The 25,766-nt window shown below is 46.4% G+C and overlaps 1 protein-coding gene across 6 annotated transcripts in view; it reads right to left on the reverse strand.

The window, feature by feature from the left end:
* KMT5B (lysine methyltransferase 5B) overlaps positions 1 to 25,194 on the reverse strand; it is a 53,479-nt gene extending 28,285 nt beyond the window's left edge. For 2 of the 6 annotated variants that reach the window (XM_070427682.1, XM_070427679.1), the window contains exons 1-2: positions 24,908 to 25,194; positions 2,193 to 2,428 (exon numbers count right to left, since the gene is read on the reverse strand). In XM_070427682.1, coding sequence (XP_070283783.1) covers positions 2,193 to 2,352 — 160 coding nt within the window. In that variant the 5' untranslated portion in view covers positions 2,353 to 2,428; positions 24,908 to 25,194. Of the gene's footprint in view, positions 1 to 2,192; positions 2,429 to 24,604; positions 24,735 to 24,907 lie in introns of those variants that run through there. The other 4 variants (XM_070427681.1, XM_070427680.1, XM_070427683.1 and 1 more) reach the window with 4 other exon arrangements.
* Between the last annotated feature and the right edge of the window lie 572 nt (positions 25,195 to 25,766).

Genomic DNA, 25,766 nt, shown 5'->3' on the forward strand with positions numbered 1-25,766 from the left:
CTTCTTTTCATCCACTCTTAAAAAAAAATAAACACTTATATGAAAATCCCTGCCAAAGGATAGGTATATGAATTTGCATGTGGGTATGTGAAAAGCTATCAGATCATTTTATTTTCTGTAACAGCTTTATTGATCTATAATACACATACCGTATAATTCACCTAGTAAAAGTGTACAATTTAATAGTTATTTTTTAATATATTCACATAATTGTATAACTATCACCACAATCAATTTTGGAACATTTCATCATTCCCCAAAATAACCCCCATACCCATTAGCAGTCACTACCTACTTCTCCCTCCCAGCCCCATCAACTACTATTCTAGTTTCTGTTTCTATGGATTTGCATGCTTTGAAAATTTCATATAGCTAGAATCATACAATATGTGGTCTTTGCGACTGGCTTTTTTCAATTAGCACAATGTTTTCAAGGTTCATCCATGTTGTACCATGCATCAGTACTTCATTCTTTTTTATGCCTAAATAATATTCCACTGTATCGATATAGCACATTTTGTTTATTCATTAGTTGATGGACATTTGGGCTGTTTCCACTTTTGGCTATTATGAGTAATGTCTCTATGAACAATCACATGAAAGTTTTGTGTGTACATATGTTATCCCAATTCTCTTAGGTACATCCCTAAGAATGGAATTGCTTAGGTCATATGGTAACTCCATGTTTAACCTTTAGAGGAACTGCCAGACTGTTTTTCAAAGTGGATGCACCATTTTACATTTCCAACAGTAGTGTATGAGGGTTCTAAGTTCTCCACATCATCACCAACACTTGTTATTATCTATCCTTTTGATTCTAGTTTTTCTGGTTGTTGTATCTTATGGTTTTAATTTGCATTTTCCTGATGACTAGAGTCCTTTTTTTCAAGATTTAGTTTTTCTGGGTCCCTTAAATTTCCGTAAGAATTTTAGTATCAGCTTGTCAATTTCTGCAAAGAAGCCAGCTGAGATTTTGATAGGAAATGCATTCAATCTGCAGTTTCTGGGGCTAAATCCCTAGTGTGGGGCATGTAGGAGGCGACTGACCAATGATTCTCTCTCATCATTGATGTTTCTCTCTCTCCCCCCTCTCTCCCTTACTCTCTGAAATCAATAAAAATATATTTTTAAAAAAATTTAAGAGATACCTAATTTACTGAGCAGAGCCAACACCACTGCTATAGTCACTACATTTCTCAATCCCTTCAGGTTCCCATCACATGCTAAGGGGTAAGGAGGTGTCCATGCAGAAGAGAATCCATTACAAAAACAGTGACCTATCTGACATGGGAAGGTTAAGGGCAGTCTGGGCCCAATGACTAGCATAAACCCCTAAAAGGTAAAAATGAAATGAATCAGAACTAGAGCAATCTAACTGAAACTGCAGAACACTCAGGCTAATTCAATCTACGGGGAGTAGGCAAAGTCCAACACAAACTAAGGCTGTTTAGCAGTGGCTAAATTAACCTTAGGAAAAGTAAGAAATAGAAAAAGTTGTACTCCTTAACATGGTCATACACTTTTGGACAACCTTTGTATAGTTGTCTACTTAGGTTTATGTTTATCCTGGGTTGATTTATTACTTGTAGAAGAACTATGAAACTCTACAATTTCTCACAACTCTCAACAAGTCATTTCATTCTTACCAAGAGGTATAGAGGTAAAAAGGTAACTTCATATCAATAGTGCCTCCAGATAAAGGATTGTTCACCCTATATAAATATAAGAACTGGTGACAATTTGTGAAGCTGCCCTAAACTCTACTTATCACGCAAATCAGAGTTAACTTTATTCATATTACTTTAAGTTTTCAAAGACATACATATTTATACTTACATCAAATATAAAAAATACAGCTTGAACTTTTAAGAAACTCAGGTCAGTAGCAGTATTTTAATACTTTTTATAGAACAGATTAGCCATTTAGGTATAAATTCTACAAAATATAATTTAAAACCATGGATATAAAAGGATGATTGAAGTTATTATATTAAGCATTAAACTGAAGTTGTACACATTTGATGTGAATAAAAACTGAAACAACTTTGAAAGAGTAAAATACTATATTGTTAACTATGTGAGAACATAAAGAATTGTTTTGAAAACAACAGAGCACAGAATACATTACAAACTGGAAAGAATTACTGCCCCATATCACAATCAAAAGAGCGACAGTTTGAGTGTGTACATACATCTGCTCGACCTCCTCTCCACTGCGTTTTTGCCAGCCTTCACGGTGTCCTTTCCCGTGTGCTGTAATTTTGATTGATTCTGCTGATGGTCATTAGACAACTTGCCTCCATTTCTCCTGCCATTCACCACCATGTTCTTGGATTCTCCCAACCACTTCATACCCACAGACAGCCTGACCCAGGTGCATTTAGTCACTCTCTTCAAATAGCTTAGAGAATAATTTCAATGTTCTCTCCTAACAGAAACAAAATATGAAAAACAAAACAAAATGGGGAGGTAAATACATAAAAACCATGCTACACAGACTCGTGAGAAAGATACAGAGTATTAAAAGTACTATAGTAATTAATGTTCCCACTCTTTAGACTACCTGGGCTCCAGCCAGTCCTATCATGCTGAGGTCTTCAATGCCCCCAGGCTCTGAAAAGGGACTCATTGGGTCTTGCTCATAGCTTGTGCTTTGAATAGCAACTGGTAAATAGCAAGTGCTCAATAAATGTTTATCCTTCCATTACCATTAAGAATCATCTTTGCTCTTTATTATGCTATCTAGATATAGGTCAATAATCAGCTCAAATCACACATTTTGGTAACATTCTATGAACTCTATGAGTAAACTACAAAGATATATTTATTATCTCTTGTCTGCAACAGTTTTGTTACATCTTTTTGTCGTTAAAATCAACATTCAAAATATTTAGGGGTATTTTATCAAAGTACTGCCCATAATAAAATGTCTTACTCAGCATTCCTTTACAAAGGCAACAAAAACTTGAGATTACATTTGCTCATATAGAGGTATCTCTCACTATATGAATGCTAACTAGCTGAATTTGGGAACTGAATAATTTGGACAGTGAGGGATACCTATAATTTTAAGGACCTTTGGAAGTGAGAGTATAATAGATTGTTGGTAATGAGATGAGAAAAAGGATGTCCATGACATCACCTCATTATGGAAATATGCTTTTAATGTAAGTCAAACTAAAAGGCTCTAGGATAAGAAAGTGCAAAACATAAACAGGATGACACTCCAACCAACTGAACCACCCCACAAGAACTAGAAAGAATTAAGAGATGAAATAGCAAGTCATCTCTCCACAGAGGATCCGTAAGTCCCATCCCATCAGATTCCCACTCAGAGACAAAAAGCCGAAACCTGAAATGAGCCCCAGCAATTTGTTTTAATATGCCCCCCAGGTGATTCTGATCCAAGGTCCAGTGTGAAAACTGTTCTAAGTTCCTTATCCATTCAATTGATCAGTTGTTAAGGCAAAGGACAGATGCCAACATTTTAAGGAAAATTGTGGAATAAAACATTTTAATTGGAGGAAATTGTACCTATCAACTTAATCCCCCCCCCCCCCCCGAAAATTAGGAAAAGTTCACCAATAAATCATTCTAGTAGCACACTTCAGCCCAGTTCATGGAACGTAGACTGAGATCCACTCTAACTTATACATAATTTCAGCCAAATGTGGGTTAATGATCCAAACTGGAACAAATTCATAACTTCAAGTATGAGAGTGCTTGTGTCTGGATATATTCTAGCAGAGACTCCAATGCTCTTCACTCGTCCAGAAAACGACAGCTCATTAAGGTAAAAGACTAATGAATACCTGGTGAAAGCAGTTCTAGTGTAAAGCTATCAGAAATTTGGGGGCTATTTATAATGTTTTAGCTCAAGATGAGTATAAACAATAAAAATTCTTTATATACAATAAAAATAATTATCAGGTCATCGTTTGTTCTGCCCCATGAGTGTAGAATTTGTTCTTGTTGGCATGTTCTTCCCTGTAAGATTACAGTGGGAGGAAAGAACACTTATGTATCAGAGGTGGAGATGGAATTTCAAAAACTAACAGTCAATACGGAGGTAGACTGTGGAGAAACAGGCTGCAGACATCAGATGGCAAGTAAAACCTAGAGGCTTCGTGGCTACATGGAGGTCCCCCTCCTAACATAAGCAAGGGTGCGTCTCTCTGGCCTAGAACACAGCTGGCTCACATGGAAAGGCCACCATGGTCTCTGGCTTGGTTGACAGTACCTAGCTAACTGGCCACTGACTATATTTAGAAGTTAAAATTACCTAAAATTTATCACAAAATTGGCAGAAAAAAAGATTTCCAGAAATGAGTACTGACCACTTCTTAAATGGCATAACAGCTACAAATCTTTGTTCTGATCTCAAAATATAAAAATGCCAGGGAAATTACTAGACACCTACGATATTCCAGACACTGTTCCAGGCACTGAGGATACACCAAAGAACAAAACAAGGTTTCAGCCCTCATTTTTGCTTATATTCTAAAGAAGAAAGCCCCGGGAAATAACAAATTCACAAATAAATGCCAGCACTGGGAGACAACAAAGTGGTTTCTAAGCAGCAGGAAGTGTTTTGGGTGGTGCAGGGACCTGATGGGAAAGCTGGGCAGCAGTGGGGAGAGTGAGAGGCAAAGGGCACGGATGAAGCTGAGGAAGAGCATCTGAGGACCAGCACAGAGCCAGTGTGGCGGGGGCAGAGAAAGGGGCAGGTGGAAGGTCAGAGAGGCTACCAGAAGAAACATCATGCAACTGAGGGCTCAAAGCCTGCTGAGACTTGGACACTGACTCTCAGTGAGGCGCAAAGCAGAGCAGCGACATGATTCAACTTACAGTTGTAAAGGCCCCTGCTAGCTACTTGCTATGTGGAGAGCTCACAATGAATGCTTTTAAAAAAGAAGTTCTAATGAAGCTATTAATAACCTGTGGGGCAAGAGAGAAAACATCAGTTAAGAGACTACTGCACTACAGCAGAGGAGAGATCCTGGTGGCTTGCAGCAGCAGAGGTGGTGACAGGTGGTTAGTTTCAGGATCTTTCCTGAAGGTTTTGCTGGTAGATGGGATTTGCTAACAGCCTGTGTGGAAGAAAAAGGACTTAAATGTGCCTCCGTGTGTAAGAATGGAGTTAATATTTATGAAGGTGACAAAGATGACAGGAAAATCAGGTATGGGCAGGGGTCAGAGTGTAGGAGTTTGCTTTTGGTAACATCTGAGATACCCATTAGGGACCAAGTGGAGATGATGAGAGGCAGTTAGACACCAGGGCCTGGCGTGCAGGTTGGATAATTAAACCTGGTGTCAGTACAGTACTAATACTATTTCAAGTCAGAGGATGGAATGAAATCACCTGGGAAGTAAGTCTAGATCAGTGGTTCTCAACCTTCCTAATGCCGCAACCCTTTAATACAGTTCCTCATGCTGTGGTGACCCCCAACCATAAAATTATTTTCGTTGCTACTTCATAACTGTAATTTTGCTACTGTTATGAATTGTAATGTAAATATCTGATATGTAGGATGTATTTTCATTGTTACAAATTGAACATAATTAAAGCATAGTGATTAATCACAAAAACAATATGTAATTATATATGTGTTTTCCGATGGTCTTAGGCGACCCCTGTGAAAGGGTCGTTTGACCCCCAAAGGGGTCGCGACCCACAGGTTGAGAACCACTGGTCTAGATAAAAGAAACCTAAGGACTGAGGGGGCACCCTAGCATTTAAGGATCAACATGAGAAAACAGCAGCAGCACAGGACAGTGAAAGGAGCAACTAGGGAGGAGGGAGGAGAAGTCAGAGCAAAGCAGGGATCAGCACTTCAGGAGGGAGCAGCCATGCTGGGCACAGGCCGCCAGGCTCCGAAGGCAAATCCCTCCTTTATGAGAGTTGAAACTCACAGACAGGATGGTCTACTCACCATCTGTGAGCCTCTTTCAGAAATAGCAGAGAACTTCTAAAATAGACATCATGTCTCAAAACATAGGCTCATGGGAACAGAATTGGATAGCAGAGGGGAAATAAGGAATAAGGAATAAAAAGAGCCCTAAAATCTTTTTTTTTTAAATATATTTTATTGATTTCTTACAGAGAGGAAGGGAGAGAGATAGAGAGTTAGAAACATCGATGAGAGAGAAACATCAATCAGCTGCCTCCAAGCCCTAAAATCTTATGTCATCTGTTTCAAATAAGAGAAAAAGAGTAGAAATTTCACATTTAGAAAAGATATATGTAAATTAAATTCAAAGGGTAGGAGAAGAGGGGGATAGGTTAATTTGATAACAGTATGACCTGAGAGAGTTTATAAGGATCTTTTATATAAAAAACACTGAGCCCAGCCAGTGTGGCTCAGTTGGTTGAGCATTGCCCCAAGCACCAGGAGGAGGTCACTAGTTCAGTTCACGGTCAGGGTACATGCCCAAGTTGCAGACTCAATCCCCAGGACGGGGCGTGCAGGAAGTAACCTATCCATGTCCCCCCTCCCCCTCGCCCCCGCCCCTTCCCTACTTTAAAATCAATAAACAAAAGCGTTTTTAACCGAATAGATGTAGATGAGTACATCGCCAATTCTCTGGACTGGCATAATAAAAATTCTCTGGTAATGGGGTGGAATCCCCGAGAGTATAGTGCAAGTTTCGCTCCCTCTACTTTTATGAGTTCACAAGAACGATCAGGCTCTCTTAAGGAAATCAGTGTGACTGCCCCGGCACGGGAAGCTCACCTGACACTAAGCCAACAGGAAAGGAAGGTTCACCTGACAAATTTCACTGAACCAACGTGTGGGGAAGGAAGCACATGCTCCAGATTCTAGTACCAACCATAAACAAAAGGCAGACTACTTATGGCAATACAAAACATACTGGAAAAGTGCTAAAATAAGATTGCATTTAAAGAGGAAAGTAGGGAGAGAACCAAGATGGCGGCGTAGGGAGCGGACCTGTGTGTGCTGCTCTCTCACAGCATCATTGAAACTATCAACTATGAAGTAAACAACCGCCACTCAGAACCATGGGGAAGTTGGCCCAGTGGGAGATCTACAACTGGAAGAAAAGAAAGAAGCGCAGTGAGACTGAGTGGGAGCTACGGAGGCACCAAAACCAGAGGTACGTAGTCACACGCCACGCGGGCTGCAAATGGATTCTCGGTTTTTTACGAACCCTCGAATCCTCTGGGCTTGCTCGGGGCGGGTCTCTGAGGCCCCAGATCCCACAGGGAGAGGCGGCCACGGCCTTGCAGTGGTCGGAGAGCGAGGGAAGCTCTGACGCGCGGCTGCTCGCCGGCACTGAGGGACTAGAAGTCCTGGTGTCCCGGGGAGGCGAGGGGCGCGGAGACGCCGCCATCGCTATTTCCTCCACGCTGGCGACTCCCTGTGGCCCCGCCCTACCCTCAGGGCTGTCCCAGAGGCACAAGAGGGAATGACTGTGCTTTTACAAACTCTCAAATCCACTGAGCTGGTTCGGGCGGGTCTCTGAGGCCCCAGGCCCCAAGGCGAGAGACTGTACGGCCTTCCAGCGGTCAGAAAGTGAGGGAGGCTCTGGCGCTCGGCTGCTCGCCGGCACTGGGGGACGCAAAGTCCTGGTGTCCTGGATAGGCAAGGGGCCGCTGAGTCTCCGCCCCGGCGACTCCCTGTGACCCCGCCCTACGCAATTTACATTCCCATCTGGGCTGTGCCAGACTCACAAGTAGAAACGCCTTTGCTTCTGCAAACTTTCAAATCCACTGAGCTGGTTCAGGCGGGATCATGAGGCACCAGACCCTACGGGGAGAGGCAGCTCAGCCTTGCAGCCATCAGAAAGCGAGGGAGACTCTGTTGCACAGCTGCTCGCCGGCACTGGGGGACACAAAGCCCTGGCAGAGATTCAAGGGGCCGCGGAGACTCAGCCAGTGCTATTTGCTCCGCCATGGCGACTCCCCGAGACTCAGCCCTAATCAATTTACATCCCCATCCAAGCTGTGCCAGGTGCACAAAAAGACCCACCTGCGCTTTTGCAGCCTATCCCAACAAATTGCAGACTTCAACTGCTCGCAGCCATGGGAGACACACTCAAGAAGCAGACCCAGGAGAACCAGGATGGCGGCATAAGGAAGAGACCTGTGCGTGCTACCTCACACAACAACATCGAAACTACCAAATATCAGACAAACACCTATCATACAGAACCATGGGAAAGTTGGCCCAGTGGAAGCTCTACAACTGGAAGGAGAGAAAGAACATTGAGACTGAGTAGGATGTGACACCAAGTACAGAGGCCAACCCAACAAACTGCAGATTTCAACTCCTCGCATAGAAAGAAGCGCATTGAGACTGAGTAGGATGTGCAGAGGCACCAAGTACAGCGCCCATCCCAGCAGGCTGCAGATTTCAGCTCCTTGCATCTGGGAGGGACGCAATCGGGGGGCAGAGTCGGGTCCGGGGCCGGCCAGGGCTGGGCCTGACTGGGCCGGCACTGTGGAACTGCTGTACCAGCAAGCGCACAAACATGCCCACTGGTCCCAGTCTCTTGTGGGGCGCTGGGGGACAGCAGACAGGCAGTCTGTGCACTTGGTGGAGGGCAGGAGTGCTGGATGTTCAACCACCAGGAACGCCTGGAGATTTTGTCTGGTGGGGAGCCGCCGGCAGGGGACAGAGGGCCAAACTTCCTGTTTCCCCGGTAAGGCTGGGATGGCCCCGGTGAGGTCGGGATGGCCCCGGTGAGGTTGAAACGGCCCCGGTGTGGTAGGGACGACCCCGGTCAGGTTGAAACGGCCCCCGTGAGGTAGGGACGACCCCGGTGAGGTTGAAACGGCCCCGGTGAGGTTGAAACGGCCCCCGTGAGGTAGGGACGACCCCGGTGAGGTCGAAACGGCCCCGGTGTGGTAGGGACAACCCCGGTCAGGTTGAAACGGCCCCGGTGTGGTAGGGACGACCCTGGTGAGGTTAAAACGGCCCCCGTGAGGTAGGGACGGCCCCGGTGAGGTTAAAACGGCCCCGGTGTGGTAGGGACAACCCCGGTCAGGTTGAAACGGCCCCGGTGTGGTAGGGACAACCCCGGTCAGGTTGAAACGGCCCCGGTGTGGTAGGGACAACCCCGGTGAGGTTAAAACGGCCCCCGTGAGGTAGGGACGACCCCGGTGAGGTTGAAACGGCCCCCGTGAGGTAGGGACGACCCCGGTGAGGTTGAAACGGCCCCCGTGAGGTAGGGACGACCCCAGTCAGGTCGAAACGGCCCTGGTGTGGTAGGGACGACCCCGGTGAGGTTGAATCGGCCCCGGTGTGGTAGGGACAACCCTGGTGAGGTTGAAACAGCCCCCGTGAGGTAGGGACGACCCCAGTCAGGTCGAAACGGCCCCGGTGTGGTAGGGACAACCCCGGTGAGGTTGAAACGGCCCCCGTGAGGTAGGGACGACCCTGGTCAGGTCAAAACGGCCCCGGTGTGGTAGGGACAACCCCGGTGAGGTTGAAACGGCCCCCGTGAGGTAGGGACGACCCCAGTGAGGTTGAAACGGCCCCGGTGTGGTAGGGACAACCCCGGTGAGGTTGAAACGGCCCCCGTGAGGTAGGGACGACCCCAGTGAGGTTGAAACGGCCCCCGTGAGGTAGGGACGACCCCAGTCAGGTCGAAACGGCCCCGGTGTGGTAGGGACAACCCCGGTCAGGTTGAAACAGCCCCGGTGTGGTAGGGATGACCCCGGTGAGGTTGAAACAGCCCCCGTGAGGTAGGGACGGCCCCGGTCAGGTCGAAACGGCCCCGGTGTGGTACGGACAACCCCGGTCAGGTTGAAACGGCCCCGGTGTGGTAGGGACAACCCCGGTGAGGTTGAAACGGCCCTGGTGAGGTCGGGACGGCCCCGGTGAGGTTGAAACGGCCCCCGTGAGGTAGGAACGACCCCGGTGAGGTTGAAACAGCCCCCGTGAGGTAGGGACGACCCAGGTCTGGTAGGGACAACCCCGGTCAGGTTGAAATGGCCCCGGTGTGGTAGGGACAACCCCGGTCAGGTTGAAACGGCCCCGGTGTGGTAGGGACGACCCCGGTGAGGTTGAAACAGCCCCGGTGTGGTAGGGACGACCCCGGTGAGGTTGAAACGGCCCTCGTGAGGCTCAGACGGCCCTGGTGAGGTTGAGACTACTCCAGTGAGGTTGGGACAAATAAAGGGGACCAGTATGGACTGATGAACAGGGGTAGATATAGAAGCAGAGCAACATTGAACAGAATGTTAAACTACAGTGGGAAGCCTGGGGAGGGTTGGGGGGGGGGGGGGATTAAGAGACCAACTGAAGGACTTATATGCATGCATATAAGATTAACCAATGGACACAAGACACGGGGCAGGGGGGTTGGGGGGTAGGGGCCGGGGGAATGTCAAGGGGGGGAAAAAAAGGAGACATATGTAATACTCTTTGTAATACTTTAAGAAATAAAAATTATTAAAATATTAAAAAAAATAAAAAATAAAGAGGAAAGTAGTTAAAGAACTATGTAGAGTTATATTTAAAGAGAAAACGTCTAATCATGTAAATACCACTGCAGGGAAAACCGCGTGCACACCACATCACCCCTATCCCAAATCAACAACAGAATGGCTATCTTTGAGGGAATGGGATTAACATTAAAAATCACACCCACCCCCAAAATGTTTATAGTAAACCTATTTATGAATAATTGGGAAAAATTACTGATACTTGAAAATGTTTCAAAAGAAAGCACAGAATTGTTTCATAAAAAATGTGTCTGGTTCATGTGAAGTGCCCACTCTATTCCCAGCAGTGATGGGCCAACAGATGCCAACACCGTGATCACTCCTACTGTCCCCTATGACACAGAGGGTTAGAAACGTAAGTGACTTCCGAGTTAACTGTTCATGCCCAATTAATTTGAGAACTGTGGTTCCAATCCTTTTTTACTTAAAGCTTTTGGACAGGAGTTTTAATGAATGTTCTAAACACAAACCAGGATTTTTAAAAATCTGTTAGAAAAATAAAAACACTGATTCTGAATAACTAGCAAGAATTTTAACATAACCCAGCCGGTGTTGCTCAGTGGTTGAGCAGAGGCCCATGAACTAGGAGGTCACGGTTCAATTCCCAGTCAGAGCACCTGCTCCAGTTGTGGACTCGATCCCCAGCGTGGGAAGTGTAGGAGGCAGCCAATTAATGACTCTCTCTCATCATTGATGCTTCCATCTCTTTCTCCCTCTCCCTTCCTCTCTGAAATCAATAAAAATACATATTTTTTAAAAATGAGAGAAAGCACTATCCAAAGAGAAAACAAGTAACACACACCAAAAGAACAAAAGCGTCCACACTGGACCAGGAGTATTATTTCCAATAACATCCCACTAGTTAAGTGAGCCTTGTGAAAATTACATGCAATAGCAAGACTAAAGTATTTGGGCCGAAACCGGTTTGGCTCAGTGGAAAGAGCGTCGGCCTGCGGACTGAAAGGTCCCAGGTTCGATTCCGGTCAAGAGCATGTACCTGGGTTGCGGGCACATCCCCTGTAGGAGATGTGCAGGAGGCAGCTGATCGATGTTTCTCTCTCATCGATGTTTCTAACTCTCTATCTCTCTCCCTTCCTCTCTGTAAAAAATCAATAAAAAAAATATATTAAAGTATTTGGAATTGTTAAGAACCATTATTAACAGAATTTACCTAGCCCACGGCTACGGGATCTTGCAGATCCAGCCCAGCTAATATTCCAGACACAGCCTGGTTTACATCCCTCTAGAGCAGTGGCTCTCAACCTTCTGGCCCTTTAAATACAATTCCTCATGTGTGACCCAACCATAAAATTATTTTCGTTGCTACTTCATAACTGTAATGTTGCTACTGTTATGAATCGTAATGTAAATATCTGATGTGCAGGATGGTCTTAGGCGACCCCTGTGAAAGGGTCGTTTGACCGCCAAAGGGGTCGCGACCCACAGGTTGAGAACCGCTGCTTTAGAGTGCTAGGCATTTTCCCAGCACTGGCCTTTATACTTAGGATACTGCCAACCTGACAACCAGTCCTACCTCCAGCCCACCGCCTGCCTTGTTACATGCTTTAATATTTCTCCTTCATGGTGCTTGTTACAACTGTACTCACTCCTTTATGCAATTACTTGATGACACTGTCTTCCCCACTGCACTATAAACTACTGAGGTATACTTTCATATCACTGGAACCTAGCACAGGCCCAACACACTATAGGTCCATTCACAACCCCCTTTTTAGTCTCAAACCTAACTGCCAACATATAAGCCCAAGTAGTTATTAGTTCTTTCCCTCAAATCTAAAATTACAAAAGGACCCTACAACATATCAAAGAATTCCACATTGTCTTTATCAATCGTTACTCCAAATCCATCTGCAATAATATATATCCAAGGTTCCATGGAATCCTCTAGTAATAACCCACATGATAGTACCAATATAGGAAGCCCTGCAAAGCTATCAGGAGCATTTGTGATCAATACCCTCTCATAGACTACAGTGCAGTAAAATAGGGCAATTGTTCAGTTGCTAATTCATTAGAAAACTACAATGAATTCATGATAGCACCTGTAACCTTAAAACTTGCTCCTATAAATATTGTGGTCAGAAATAAACGTCATTTGAGAATTTAGGTGACTTGTCGGAGTTCAGCTAGTGCTATGAAAGAGAAACCTTGGGGAATTCTGTTTTTCTGAATTCACAATTAAGCCTTCACCTAAAGCAGAGCTGTTGCCGTAAGACTGGAGGTGTTGTGCAAACTTAATGATGATTGGGTATCTAGCACCAAACTCCAGAGCAAAAACAGGTTTTTATAGGTACCTATAAAATAATTACTTATCATGTTATTATTAAGTTTCTCTTCTGCCTTCTTTTGCCAGCTGTTGTAGTCAAACTGATATGCATTTTGCTTTAGCCAATTTAATAGCTTGCACAGGCAGCTCAGGTGGTGAAGCCCCATTGGGACAAGCAAGAGATAGCCTGTTTCAGAGCAGCTTCCCACCACTGCATAATGATGCTCCACCCACCACCCTTTTAGGATGCCTAGAGGACAGCATCACTCACTATGCTAAACGGGTTGCAATAACTGCTCTAAAGAACATTGTAGTAGCCCTAGCTGGTTTGACTCAGTGGATAGACTGTTGACCTGCGGACTGAAGGGTCCCAGGTTCATTTCCAATTCAAGGGCACATGCCTGGGTTGCGGGCTCAATCCCCAGTAGGGGGCGTGCAGGAGGCAGCTGATCAATGATTCTCTCTCATCATTGATGTTTCTATTTTTCTCTCCCTCTCCATTCCTCTCCGAAATCAATAAAAATATATTTTTTAAAAAATACTGTAGTAGGCTGGAAAATGATCCCCAAAGATATCAAACTGGCAAATGTTCATTTATAAGAAAAAGGGTCTTTAGAAATGTAATTAAATTATGGATTTTGAGATGGAAGAGATTATCTGAGTGAGCCCTAAATGCCACCACACACACAAGAGGAGAGGCAAAGATTAGAGTGATGTGGCCACGAGCAAGGGGATGCCACAGTCGCCAGAAGCTGGGAGAGAGGCAAGGAGCAAATTCTCCTAGAGCCTTTGGGTGGAGCCCTACCCATACCTTCATTTTGGCCCAGTGAAACTGATGATGAATGTCTGCCTTCCAGAACTGAGAGGGAATACGTTTGTTGTTTTAAGCCACCAAGTTTGCAATCATGTTACAGCACTCACAGGAAACGAATAGAGACCATGAAAAAGTAAACCAAAGTAAAAATGCTTTACAGTTAACAGACTTCAAAAACACACAAAATCCCAATGTATCACGAAAAAAAAGATGTTAAACACCTTTAAAAAGTTGTTTTAGATACACTTTAAAAAAGTCATTTCCCCTCTTCAACTGGAGGTGTGAAACAAAGCTTAGATAGAGCTACAGTGGAGTGTGAAGCTAAAGTCTCAATCCCACATGTAATTACTCACGAACTGTGCTTAAGCCCACTTAACCAAGACCTTCCTTAGAAATACTGTGATGGAACATGTTTATGTTTATATAAAATTAACAATAAAAATGAAAACTAAAACTACTAGAATTTTTCATTTAGAACTTTATTTTTTAAATTGATGAGAGAGAGAGAGAGATAGAAACATCTATCCATTGTTGCACTTATTTATGTATTCACTAGAAGCCCGAATTTGTGCATGGGTGGGGTCCAGCCGGCTGGTTGGCCCACCCCAATCGGGGCCCTGGCCAGCTGGGGGGAGGGGCCATGGGCAATTGGCCGGCGGGCCCCGCCCCCGACTGGTGTGTGTGTGGGCAATCAGGGGCAGAGCTGGCTGGGGGGAGGGGCTGCGGGCCGATGAGGTGGTGGGGCACATTGGGGTCGGAGGGAGGAGCCACAGGTGGTTGGCTGGCCGGCCCTGCCCCTGATCGAGGTGGGGGCCGCTCTGGGGTGGGGCCGGGTTGGGGGAGGGGCTTCAGGAGGTTGACCAGCTGACCCTGCTCCCTATTGGGAGGCAATCAGGGGCAGGGCCAGCCAGGGGCAGGAGCTGCGGCCGACTGGTGTGATGAAGGCCCATTGGGGGCAAGGCCTGCGGGGGCGGGGGTGGAGGGGTGGGGGGGGGCGGGGAGAGGCTGCAGGAGGTTGGCGGGCCAGCCCCACCCCCTGGTCAGGCAGGTTCACTCGCTGCAGTGGTCATTCTGGTCGTTACCGTGTTCCAGTAGCTGGCTTTTTATATATATATACTAGTAGACTGGTTGGTTCTTGTATGTGCCCTGACTGGGGATTGAACTTGCAAACCTTGGCATATCAGGATGACACTCTAACCAACTGAGATACCCAGCCAGGGCTTCAGAAGAATATTTTAAACAGCAAAATATACACTACTAGTAATTCGGCAATCAGATATTTACAACACAGCAACTGGGCATATAACAAACACCTCTCTAACAGCATCCTTACGGAAAATATTGCTTCACAGTTCCTTATTTACTCATGTCTGATTATAACACAACAAAGAATTTCACATAAAAATTTGTGTCTCAAATCGCCTTAGTGGGTATTTTTAAAATAAAGGTTTTAGCTGATGTAGATGTTCCAAAACAACCTGCTTGCCCATCTCTCCATATCTGACCCACCTACCTACCTAGTAGGGCCTATGAATAAAATCAAGGATGCTTCCTTTGTTACTGTTTTCTAAGACCTAAACAGCATTTTACTTTTCTATAAACAGGTGCCACCTAATGTCAAAAGCCTGCAAGCACAGCCCACAGTTCCTCAGGAGCTCTGAGGCAAGTAGAACAAAGAATAATTAATTCTTACTGGGCAAAGACAAAGGTGAGAAAAACTTCCAAAAGGCAATTCTTGGGGTGGGTCTTAAAAGCCAAGACTGCAGGATGTGGACTTTGCGGGGTGCAGAGTGCACAGTGGTTCAGGACATGGCTCTGGGTGGAGTCAAAGTGCCTGGTCCCACCTTGGCTTCCACTGGTTACTCTCAGTGTGAGCAGTGTGACCAGTGTGACCACGAACAAGTCATTTAACCTCATTAATGCCTAATAACAAAATGAAAACGGGGCCTACTTCCCTGGTTTTTCAAAAGGATTAAATGAGCAGAAATTGTTAATAAAATAAAGTTATCCACAGTCTCTTTTTGAGTAACTACAGCAGAATCAAAGAGGGCCAGGCATGTTGGCCCATTATTCACAAAACCTTAAACAATCAAGTAGAAATTTCCCCTTAACTCCTCACCCTACCAAAACTTCCCCCCCCCCCACCCACCCCCCACACACAAAACCACATCACCTCATCCATTAAACAGTACAAGTTTTCAGGAGAATAACCAAGGGCCAGGGGTGCGACTTTATGCTCCAGAGCTGAGACCAGCTCTGCTTTCCTACTGCTCCTGAACAGGGGGAATGTGACCTCTGGCAACAACGTGAAATTAAAAATTATACCAAACTACAACTCACAATCAACGTTCAGAGGGACTAACGATTTTATTATAGTTGAATTTAGCTTGTTGTGTATCTGGTAAAACATTTTTTCTTACTGTAACTCCATTTTTAAAAAAATACCAGTAAATCATAGCCCCTCTATTCATTTAGTACTTCCTATATTCATTTTATCAGTTAATTCTCACACCCTGTAAACCTGTTGTTAGAGAATTTGCTTAACTGTGCTCTAGAAAGGATCCCACTGGTGGAAAAGCATGTGATTGGAGACAGAGAGACCAGTTAGGAAATTAAATGCAACAGGAGCAAAGAGTGGGAAGGGAGAAAGGCGCTGGTGTTTCAAATATAAACTTGGCTAGATATGGAAACAAATTAGATTTAGGTGGTGAGGGACAGAAAGGAATTCCAAATGAGTCAGAAATCTCTAGTTGGGGCAAAAGTTTTAGTTGGGGCGACTGCAAGGTTGCCATTAACACAGAGGAAAAGTTTGGAGGAAAGATGAGAAAGTTTGGATTTGCAAAATTTGAGGAGGGGGCACTAACCAGGTGAAGCTGGCATAGGATGTTAGAACTCAGGAGAGAAGTGGGACTGTGAAAGAGTAACATTAACAAAAAGGACTTTACAGACTACCAAGCATTCCAATATTATTTTAATTCAAAGAATCACAGAATTTCAGAACAAACAGTCTTAGAATAAAAGAAGCAGGCTCAGGGAGAGAAATTACCTACCTAAAGTAATTCACTTCTTCTGACAACATAATGTGCTACCAATACATAAAACCAAACTTTTTTTTTTTTTTTAGCTTTATCAGTTAACTGAAAGTGAAAAGGGGAGGAAAGAGAGAAGGGAGTAAAATGAGCACTGGCACTGTGGAGAGACAGGTCTTGCAAAGCAGCATCCCCACTTACACTGTTGAGGGTTATTTGTTGTAAAGTGCCCAGCACAGTGTCCACCACACATGTAAATAACTATCTGCTCAAGACGTGAGTGAAGACCTGAGTGCCGTAGGGATGATTTGCAGTCTTGGGCACAACTGAGAGACACCTCTTAAGCACTGGTTTTCTGGGTACTATTTCACAGTATTGCCCTATGATCCAAGGTCTGTGCTGATAGCTTTACGTGTATGTCACTTGCCCATATCACAGTCCCTTAACATGTACAATATATTAAATATATTCATCCACATATAATAAAAAAATTAAATTATACAGTAACATAAAAGATACTACTATTATCAGCCCATTTTACAAATGAGAGCAAGCCTTAGAGAATTAGAAAAAATTAAGCCAAGGCTGGGGTTTAGAGACTATACACTCCTGACACCATATAAGCAATACAATCCTGACTCAAAATTTTAAACATAGACAGGTCCTCCAATAATGTCATTTTGTTGTAACCCTGATGAGATGCCTGCCATAGGAGCTTAACTCTTGTTTATATCAATTAACCTATGGTAAACTGGTTTCATTATATGTCATTTTGCTTAAAGTCACACAACCTATCAACGGTGTTATGTGAGGACTTACTATACTTTGCCTCACATTTGAATAAGACCCTAGAACAAAACAGACATGGTTCCTGATTTCACGGAGCTCAGAGAATAATGTGGGAAGAGATAAACAATCTAATAAGCATGAAACTATAAATTCTGGTAAGAGCTATAAAGGACACAAATAGGGTGCTAAGAGACAGAATAATGTGGGAACAGACTATAGACTGGATGACCAGGGAAAATAAATCAAAAGCATAAATACAGAAACAATCACCTTTTGGGGGTCAAAACATTCCTGGTACCTATTTATATCCAATGAACATAGTTTCTAAGGCCACTGGCTTTGTCTACTAGTAAATCCTCTTGGACCTGACTGAGGTCTGATTTTGTTTCTGTTGTAAGGGAGAGGGAGAAGGTTTCCATATGGCCTCTCTAGCCCAAGACTCCACTGGCTCATTGGCTGAAGAATCAGGCACCCCTCGACTCCTCAGTCGGGGAGGTCCACCTTCCTAAGAGTAGGTTGGTTTTCTTGCTAAAGAAATATATCCCTCCACATTGTGCCACATAAACATTTTCTTGAAAATAAAAATACACCTCATGGATAATTTATCAGATACTTCAACCTTGTTACACAAATCAGACAGACAAAAAGAATCATCCTGCAGATTTAGAATCCACTCAATCCAACGTTTATCAGGAACCTACTGGGAGCTACTGGGCACTGTTCGTGGTGCTGGAATACTGGTTGTGTCCAGGAACACTAGAGGGCGCACAAGAGCTTCAGCTTTCAGGAAAACCCGTCTATAGAACAGGAAGCTGAATGACCCTTCACTGAAGGCGTCTCTAGCCTAACACCTGAGAGGCAATCCCAGTACTATTAGAGATCTGCGGTTCCTATATTAGAGACCAGGTGTTTCTATAAAGGTGCACAATTAGAACACAGGCGTTTGTTTCACCCTAACACACAGGACCAAGAGTTTGCCAGCTTGGCAGCCCTATGATGTAGGTGAGTCGGGTATTATCACTACAAATGAGATGGCTAAAGCTCAGAAATAAAGTTGCTTTCCTGAAGTCAAATGGAAGTTAAGTGGTAAGGCTGGATCTAAAGCTCTAGTGCAGGGGTCCTCAAACTATGGCCCGCGGGCCACATGCAAATACAAATATTGTATTTGTTCCCGTTTTGTTTTTTTTTTACTTCAAAATAAGATATGTGCAGTGTGCATAGGAATTTGTTCATAGTTTTTTTTTTAAACTATAGTCCGGCCCTCCAACGGTCTGAGGGACAGTGAACTGGCCCCCTGTTTAAAAAGTTTGAGGACCCCTGCTCTAGTGTTTAAGCTGCAGTCTGGGGATTTACTCCAATATTCGAGCCACATGTGCTTCAGTCAGAAATAAAGAGGCTATCACTGAGGAATGCTTCCCCAGGTCTATTTACTTTTGTCTTTAGTGTACTGTTATAATACAGAAAATAAGACATCTTGCAGAGATGCAACTGACAAGTAGGAGCCACATAGACCTTAAGAATCAAAATTTTGGGACCAGTGATATACCCAAGTCTCTTGATTATAAAACCCAATAGACTGTAAGCTATATCATCAATTTGATTTTTTTAAAGGAGTAAAACTACTAGTATATGAATATACAGATGAACTATATAAACCAATTAGTCAAAATATGATTAAAATAGTCCTTAGAATAGGGTGGCAATTAAATGTAAAATATAAACTATAATATAGGATTGTCTACTGAATAAAAGAGATTAATGTTTCATTATTTTACAGATGAAGAAAGTTGGCCCTCTCGATGGTCTTATATAAATAATAACAGAGCAAACTGGAACAAAAGTTTGTTTTTAAATATAATACTTTTATTAGTTTCAGAGAGGAGGGGAGAGGGGGAGAGAGACAGAAACATCAATGATGAGAGAGAATCATCGACTGACTGCCTCCTGCAAGCCCCACACTGGGGATCAAGTCCCCAACCCAGGCATATGTCCTAACAGGGAATCGAATTGTGACCTCCTGGTTCATAAGTCAACCCTCAACCACTGAGCCACGCCAGCTGGGATGGAACACTAGTTTTGATACTTACTCCAGTGGCCCTTCAACTAGTCCCAGAATAGTATGTATATGTAACAGTCCTAATTATATACAACCCTAGAAGACTGTGTGGTGGTCGAGTTTTTCCTCACACAGACACAAGCCAGCCCCCAATCTGCCTGGCAGATGCAGGAACCAGAGACAGTGAGTGATCAAACTAGTCCATGGTCCTCGGAACCCTTTAGCGTGATGAAAGAAAAATTATGAAGCAAAACATAATTTAAAGCATCAATAATTATGGAAATCAGTGACTTATTTTCCCTTTTGTGAAGATATTTTACAGTTAATGTAAATGATTCCTGGTTCCATTAGGAACTATATAAAGATAATATACCTACACTAACTTACTGCCTCTGAGCAATACCAGGATCAACAGCTAACGTTAGCCCTGGCTGGTTTTTCCCAGTGGTTAGAACATTAGCCTGTGGACAAAGCATTCAGGCTTTAATTCCCAGTCAAGGGCATGTACTTCGATTGAAGGTTTGATCCCTGGCCCTGGTCGGGTGCGTGGGGGAGGCAACCAACTGATGTGTCTCTCTCACAATGATGTTTCTCTCTCTCTCTCTCTCTCTCTCTCTCTCTCTCTCTCTCTCTCTCGCCACCCCCTTCCTTCCCTTCCACTCTCTCTGAAAATCAATGGAAAAAATATCCTCAGATGAGGATTGGAAAAAAAGTTAACATTAGACCTTAATGTGGATTACAAAAATAAGGTGATGATTCTTTCCTGTAGAGATGGAGTCTCTCTACAGCATGCCTTTAAAAGAGTAAAATCCGAGACTGCATTTAAAATAAGATGTGCAATGCCGTAACCTGTTTGGCTCAGTGGATAGAGCATGGCCTACAGACCGAAAGGTCCCAGGTTCGATTCTGGTCAAGGGCATGTACCTTGGTTGCGGGCCCATCCCCAGTAGGAGGTGTGCAGGAGGCGCCTGATCAATGTTTCTCTCTCATCGATGTTTCTAACTCTCTATCTCTCTCCCTTTCTCTGTAAAAAATCAATAAAATATATATTAAAAAAATAAATAAATAAGATGTGCAAGCCCTAGCCAGTTTGGGTCAGTGGATGGAGCAACTGCCTGTAGACTAAGGGTCCCAGGTTCGATTCCTGGTCAGAGCACATGCCTGGGTTGCAGGCTTGATTCCCAGTGTGGGATGTGCAGGAGGCAGCCTGTCAATGGTTCTCTCCCATCACTGATGTTTCTCTCTCTCTACCTCTCCCTTCCTCTCTGAAATCAATAAAAATATATTTTAAAAAAATAATAAATAAATCTCTCTCTATATAAAAGGCTAATATGCAAAGTGTCCCCTTGGGAGTTCAACCCGGAGACCAGCAGTTCAATCACTCGCTATGACGTGCGCTGACCACCAGGGGATGGCACGAAATGAAGGAAGGCCCAGGCCGGCAGCTAGAAGGCCCCGATTGGCCCTGATCAATTGCCAGGCCCAGAGACCCTACCCGTGCATGAATTTCGTGCACCGGGCCTCTAGTAAATATATAAGAAGATACGCAAGACTAAAATTTGGGAACCTGTCTACTGAATAAAACAAGGTATGTCTGTGGGTAAAAAATGTTCTTTAATTTGACTAGAACAAAAAGAAATCCCAATCACATTAATAAATACTGGGTTAGATATTGATCAGGCATGATCTCTCCTCTCAGCCAACCCTTCTAGAAACACCCAATTATGGGGTACAAAAGGGATTACTAAAGTAACAGATTTGTAGAGGTTTTCTTTTGGGAGTGGGGATATAGCATTGGTAGAAATAATTTAAAGAAAACTGTTAACTTCCCCCCTGTTAAAAGTCCTTTAGAGCCCTAGCCGGTTTGGCTCAGTGGATAGAGCGTCAGCCTGCGGACTGAAGGGTCCCAGGTTCGATTCCGGCCAAGGGCACATGCCTGGGTTGCAAGCTCGATCCCCAGTGGGGAGCGTGCAGGAGGCAGCCGATTGATGATTCTCTCTCATCATTGATGTTTCTCTCTCTCTATCCCTCTCCCTTCCTCTCTGAAATCAATAAAAATATTTTTTTTTTTTAAAAAAGTCCTTTAGACAAAACCCTGCAGTACTCCCTCATTTTGGGATCCCCCCTTCCTTGCATAGTTGAGTCAATGGAACTCAGCCATTGAAACTACACAGTTTAATTCTCATTTCAAACTTAAGCACTTCTCACATAAAGTATATGTTTTGAAATTTCAAATTTGGCAGTCTAGTCAACAAAAAAATGACTTCCCAAATCACTGTGTTCTAATGTTTAGAACTCCCTAATGCTTATAATTTAAAAGCACTTTGGATAATTTTACATTTTACCTGTACTAATTTAAGTTTGTGGTTTTTATAGCAATTAAAACTATTTTCCAGACCAAGCTGAGTCAATAAAATAACTTTTTATAACTCTCCCCCAGCCCCACCCCGCAAATAAAAAGTAACTAAAAATCAAGTTGAAAATTTTTTAAATTATTTCTATTGCATAGAACTGTATCTAAGATACAATTACCCCTCTCTGCTCTCTCCCTGCATTTACTTAGTTTATCTATGTAACCAAGTGTGTCACAGTGGGACAGACACATGGCCTTTGTCTTTAATACTGTGTAGAAGACAAAAATTAGGAGTGTTCTAGGGCTGACAGAGTCCTGTAACTCTTGCCCTGGAGAAGGATTTTGGAGAGTGGAAAGTAAAGTTCATATAAATAATGGAAGTATGGAAGCACAGAACAGAGTGTGGAATCTCAGAGGGAAGGCGGGGGAGGGTGGGTGGGTGGGAGGTAATCAACCAAAGACGTTGTATGCATGTGTGCATATATGCATAACCCATGGACACAGACAATAGGGTTGTAAAAGGCCTGGGGTAGGGGGCAGGGTGGGCTGGAGGGGGCCAATGGGGGAGAAAAGGGGAACATATGTAATACTTTCAACAATAAAGAATAAAAAAATAAAGTAAAATGGAAGTATAAAAAATGGAATCTATGTGATTTATCTGAAAGGATTTCTCTCATAAGCCATGGGAAGGGCATTCCTGTGAACAGGGAGCTGTTCAGAAGCTACACACACAAACATGTGTCTTTATAACACAACTGGGCCACATACTCATGCCCTTTAACAAATGATACTCATGTAAAGAAAAATCAGGTTCAATGACAGATTGATATGACCAGGGGAAAATTTACAAACCAACATCCCCCACCCACAAAATTCTATGCTCAAAGGCGTGCGAACAACCTGCAACCACTTCCTTCACATGCTTATTCTGACGTCCTCCCAGCCTAGCCACCTCCCCCAGTGCTGCCCACTGGTGTCTGGCTCAAGCACGGGGAGTTCAAAGCATAAGCAATTCAGTGTGTACCCGAAGACATGAAAATACAGGCAAGAGAGCACTTGCAAATGACAGAGCTCAACTTCCAAGTTTAAGGGTGAAAACAGCCCTCCCTACTCTCCTCTCCTCATAAAGAATAAATATCCATAACATTCATTTCGCTCTAAGTTGTTCTGCTAATTGACAACGTTTTAATAACATTAGAAGATGTTATTAAAACAATTAAATACAAGCTACTGAATTTGCTAACTTGGGAGATTAACAAATTTAACACTTTCAAGTGTCTACTGAACGAGCACCTTCTCTGTCCCTGCCCCTGAATGGAGATAAGTAGCAACAAGCTCACAAGGAAGCGCAGAGGAGAGGCAAGCAAACAACCAAACGTAACACATATATATAAAGCACAGAACACGATGTAGCCGCTGCTCAGGGGCACAGGAAGTGCGCGTTCTCCCGAGTGAGCAGCCCCGGCACCGTGTGTGCAGGAGGAGGTTTCACCAGGAGGCTGACTGTCCCTCAGTCACCGCTGTGACCGGGGGAGGGTGCAGGACTGCGGGGCGGATGCGGCCCGGAAAGGCGCCGGGCACGGACACCCATGGGGCTGGCGCACAGGAAGGGGAGAGCAGAACGTACGAGGTTTAGAGATCAAACACTGAACACGGGGCCCGAGTTCCCACACACGCTGGGATTAAAAGCATTCGTGGACTTTAATCTCGGAATACAGATAGGGGAGCCCCAACAGTGACAGGGCCACACCCCAAACTGCTACAAAGTAAACTCGCATCTCTAGATACAAGTAACCCTCTGACACTTCCCACCGCGTGCAGTGATTTCTCCCTTCCTTTCCAACATGTTTATGCTTTTACTACTAATCCCCCAAAGTTACAGGCGTGCCCTCAATATTCAAGGGAAAAGTTTCCTCGGGTGGCCCCCACACAGCAAGCAGCCTCCAGGGCCACAAGGCCACGCGTGGCGACACTTTACATCCAAGTGGTTCAAACCTAAAAAGGTCCCGATGAAAATCGCAATCGCAACCAACCCGTTCCTCTGCCCCCCGGTCTAGATTCCCCCCCCAAACCCGGGGTGAGTTTCCTTCGGCAAGTCCTTAAAAAGTGGCTTCAAACAACACATGTCGCCCCCTCGGCACCCGCGAGTTCGCCCCCTCGGGGGACGCGAAGTTCGAGCGGGGCCCGAGGACCCGGACGCAGCGAGCGCGGTTCTCGGGGTCCCGCGCGCTCCCACGCCGTCCCGACAGGTGGGGAGGACGGTCCCCCAGAACACACGCCTCCCCCTCGCGGTGGGAGGGGCGCGGGACCCAGCGCGTGCGGCGACGGGGAAGGACGACGCGGGGGGACCCACGCGTCTTCTCGGGGCCGAGGCGCCGGCCGGCTGCGCGGGAAGCGGCCGAAGCGCAGCGGGGTCCGGGCCGAGGGGCCCGGGAGCCGGGACGCTCCGCTGTCACCGAGGGGCGGAGAGGGTGGGGGCCGGCCCGCGCGCCGAGCGGACGGAGGCTCGAGCCCAAACAAAAAACACCCCGAGGTGGAGCGCGGCCGCGGGAGCAGATTGGGCGAGCCGGCTCCCGGCCGCCCATTGGAGCAGAGGGAAAACACAGTCCCCCAATCGCGAGCGCCGGGGCCGCTCCCCTCGTGCGGCCGGGCCCGGCCCCGCGCGGCCCGGCGGCCGCTACCGCTCCCTTCCGGCGACGGCGCCCACTGCAGGCCCCGCGCCCCACCCGCAGCCCCGGCCCCCGCCCGGCCCGGCGCCCCCGCGGCCCGCCCCCCGCCCGCCCAGGGCGCCGCCGCCCCGCTCACCGCCGGGCGCCGCCCGCTCCTCGGGGCGCGTCGAGGCTCCTCGCCAGGCCGCTGCGCTGGGGGGGCCCGCGCTGCCCGGCGACACTTCCCGTCCCCCCCAAAAAATTAATCACCAAAAAATAATTCCAGAGAAAAATGGAGAGTAAAATCCAAGATGGCGGCGCGACCGCAGCACCGCCCGCTCCCTCCGCTGTCGAGAAATGAGTCCCAGCCGCGGCCGAGCCCCCCGCCCCCATCGCATCGCATCGCATCGCATCGCGCCGCGCCCCCGCGCCCCCGCGCCCCCCGCGCCGCAGGCCTCACCTCGCCTCGCACGCGGCCGCGGGGTCCCAGAGGCCGCCGCCAGCTTCGAGGCTCGTGTCCCGGGGGCTGGCGCCGCGCTGCCACCTCCTGTACCCGGGCGCCCTCACCTCATAGCCCCGGAGTCTCGCCGACCGCGCCGCAGTCGCGTCGCCGCCCCCGGTGAGCCGCCCGGACGCCGCCCGGGCACGGTGGGAAGACACGAAAAGGAGTGCCCTCGGCCGGGCGGAAGGACACCACTCCGGCTCGCGCGCCCCAGTCACCTCTGTTGCTTTTACGGGACTCCGCGGGGGGAGGCGGAGAAACCCGAGGAAGAAAGGAGTCCCCGCCGGTTGCTCCCGCGGCGGAGGAACAAAAAGCGAATTTGTTGGAGCCGAGCCGCCGCACTCCTCCCGCGGCGGAGGGATCCGCGCTGCGCAGCCGGCAGGGATCCCTCCGCCGCTCGCTGCCCTTTAAATCGCGGCTGGAGGCGTCGGTGCCGCACGCCCCTTGGGCGCCACCTCGCTGCGTGGTTTCCTCGCGAGCCCCCACCCCAGACCCTCCGCGCCGCCTCACCCACCGGGACAGCCCCCGGGCCGACCCTGGGGGCCTCTGCGGGGCGCAGGCTCCTCGTCCGCTGCTCCCACGGCGCCTCCCGGGTGCGCCGAGGCGAGGCGGCCCCACGGAGGCGAGCTTCTTTGTTGTGGAAATGGGTGTCGTTAGAAGCAGCTACACCCCTGAAGTCCGTGTGGGCAGCCTCAGCATTCCACCGTGTCCTGTGCGAGGGAGGGAGGGAGCGTGCACGAATCGGGCCACGGGCTTCCTGGTGTCAACCGGCCATGTCGTGAGCACCTACTGTGTGTCCGGCTTTCCTAGAAGCAGG

This window comes from Myotis yumanensis, unplaced genomic scaffold, assembly GCF_028538775.1.
Source record: "Myotis yumanensis isolate MYYU_CA2020_CCGP unplaced genomic scaffold, mMyoYum1.0.hap1 SCAF_10, whole genome shotgun sequence".
Classification (NCBI taxonomy): Eukaryota; Metazoa; Chordata; class Mammalia; order Chiroptera; family Vespertilionidae; genus Myotis; species Myotis yumanensis.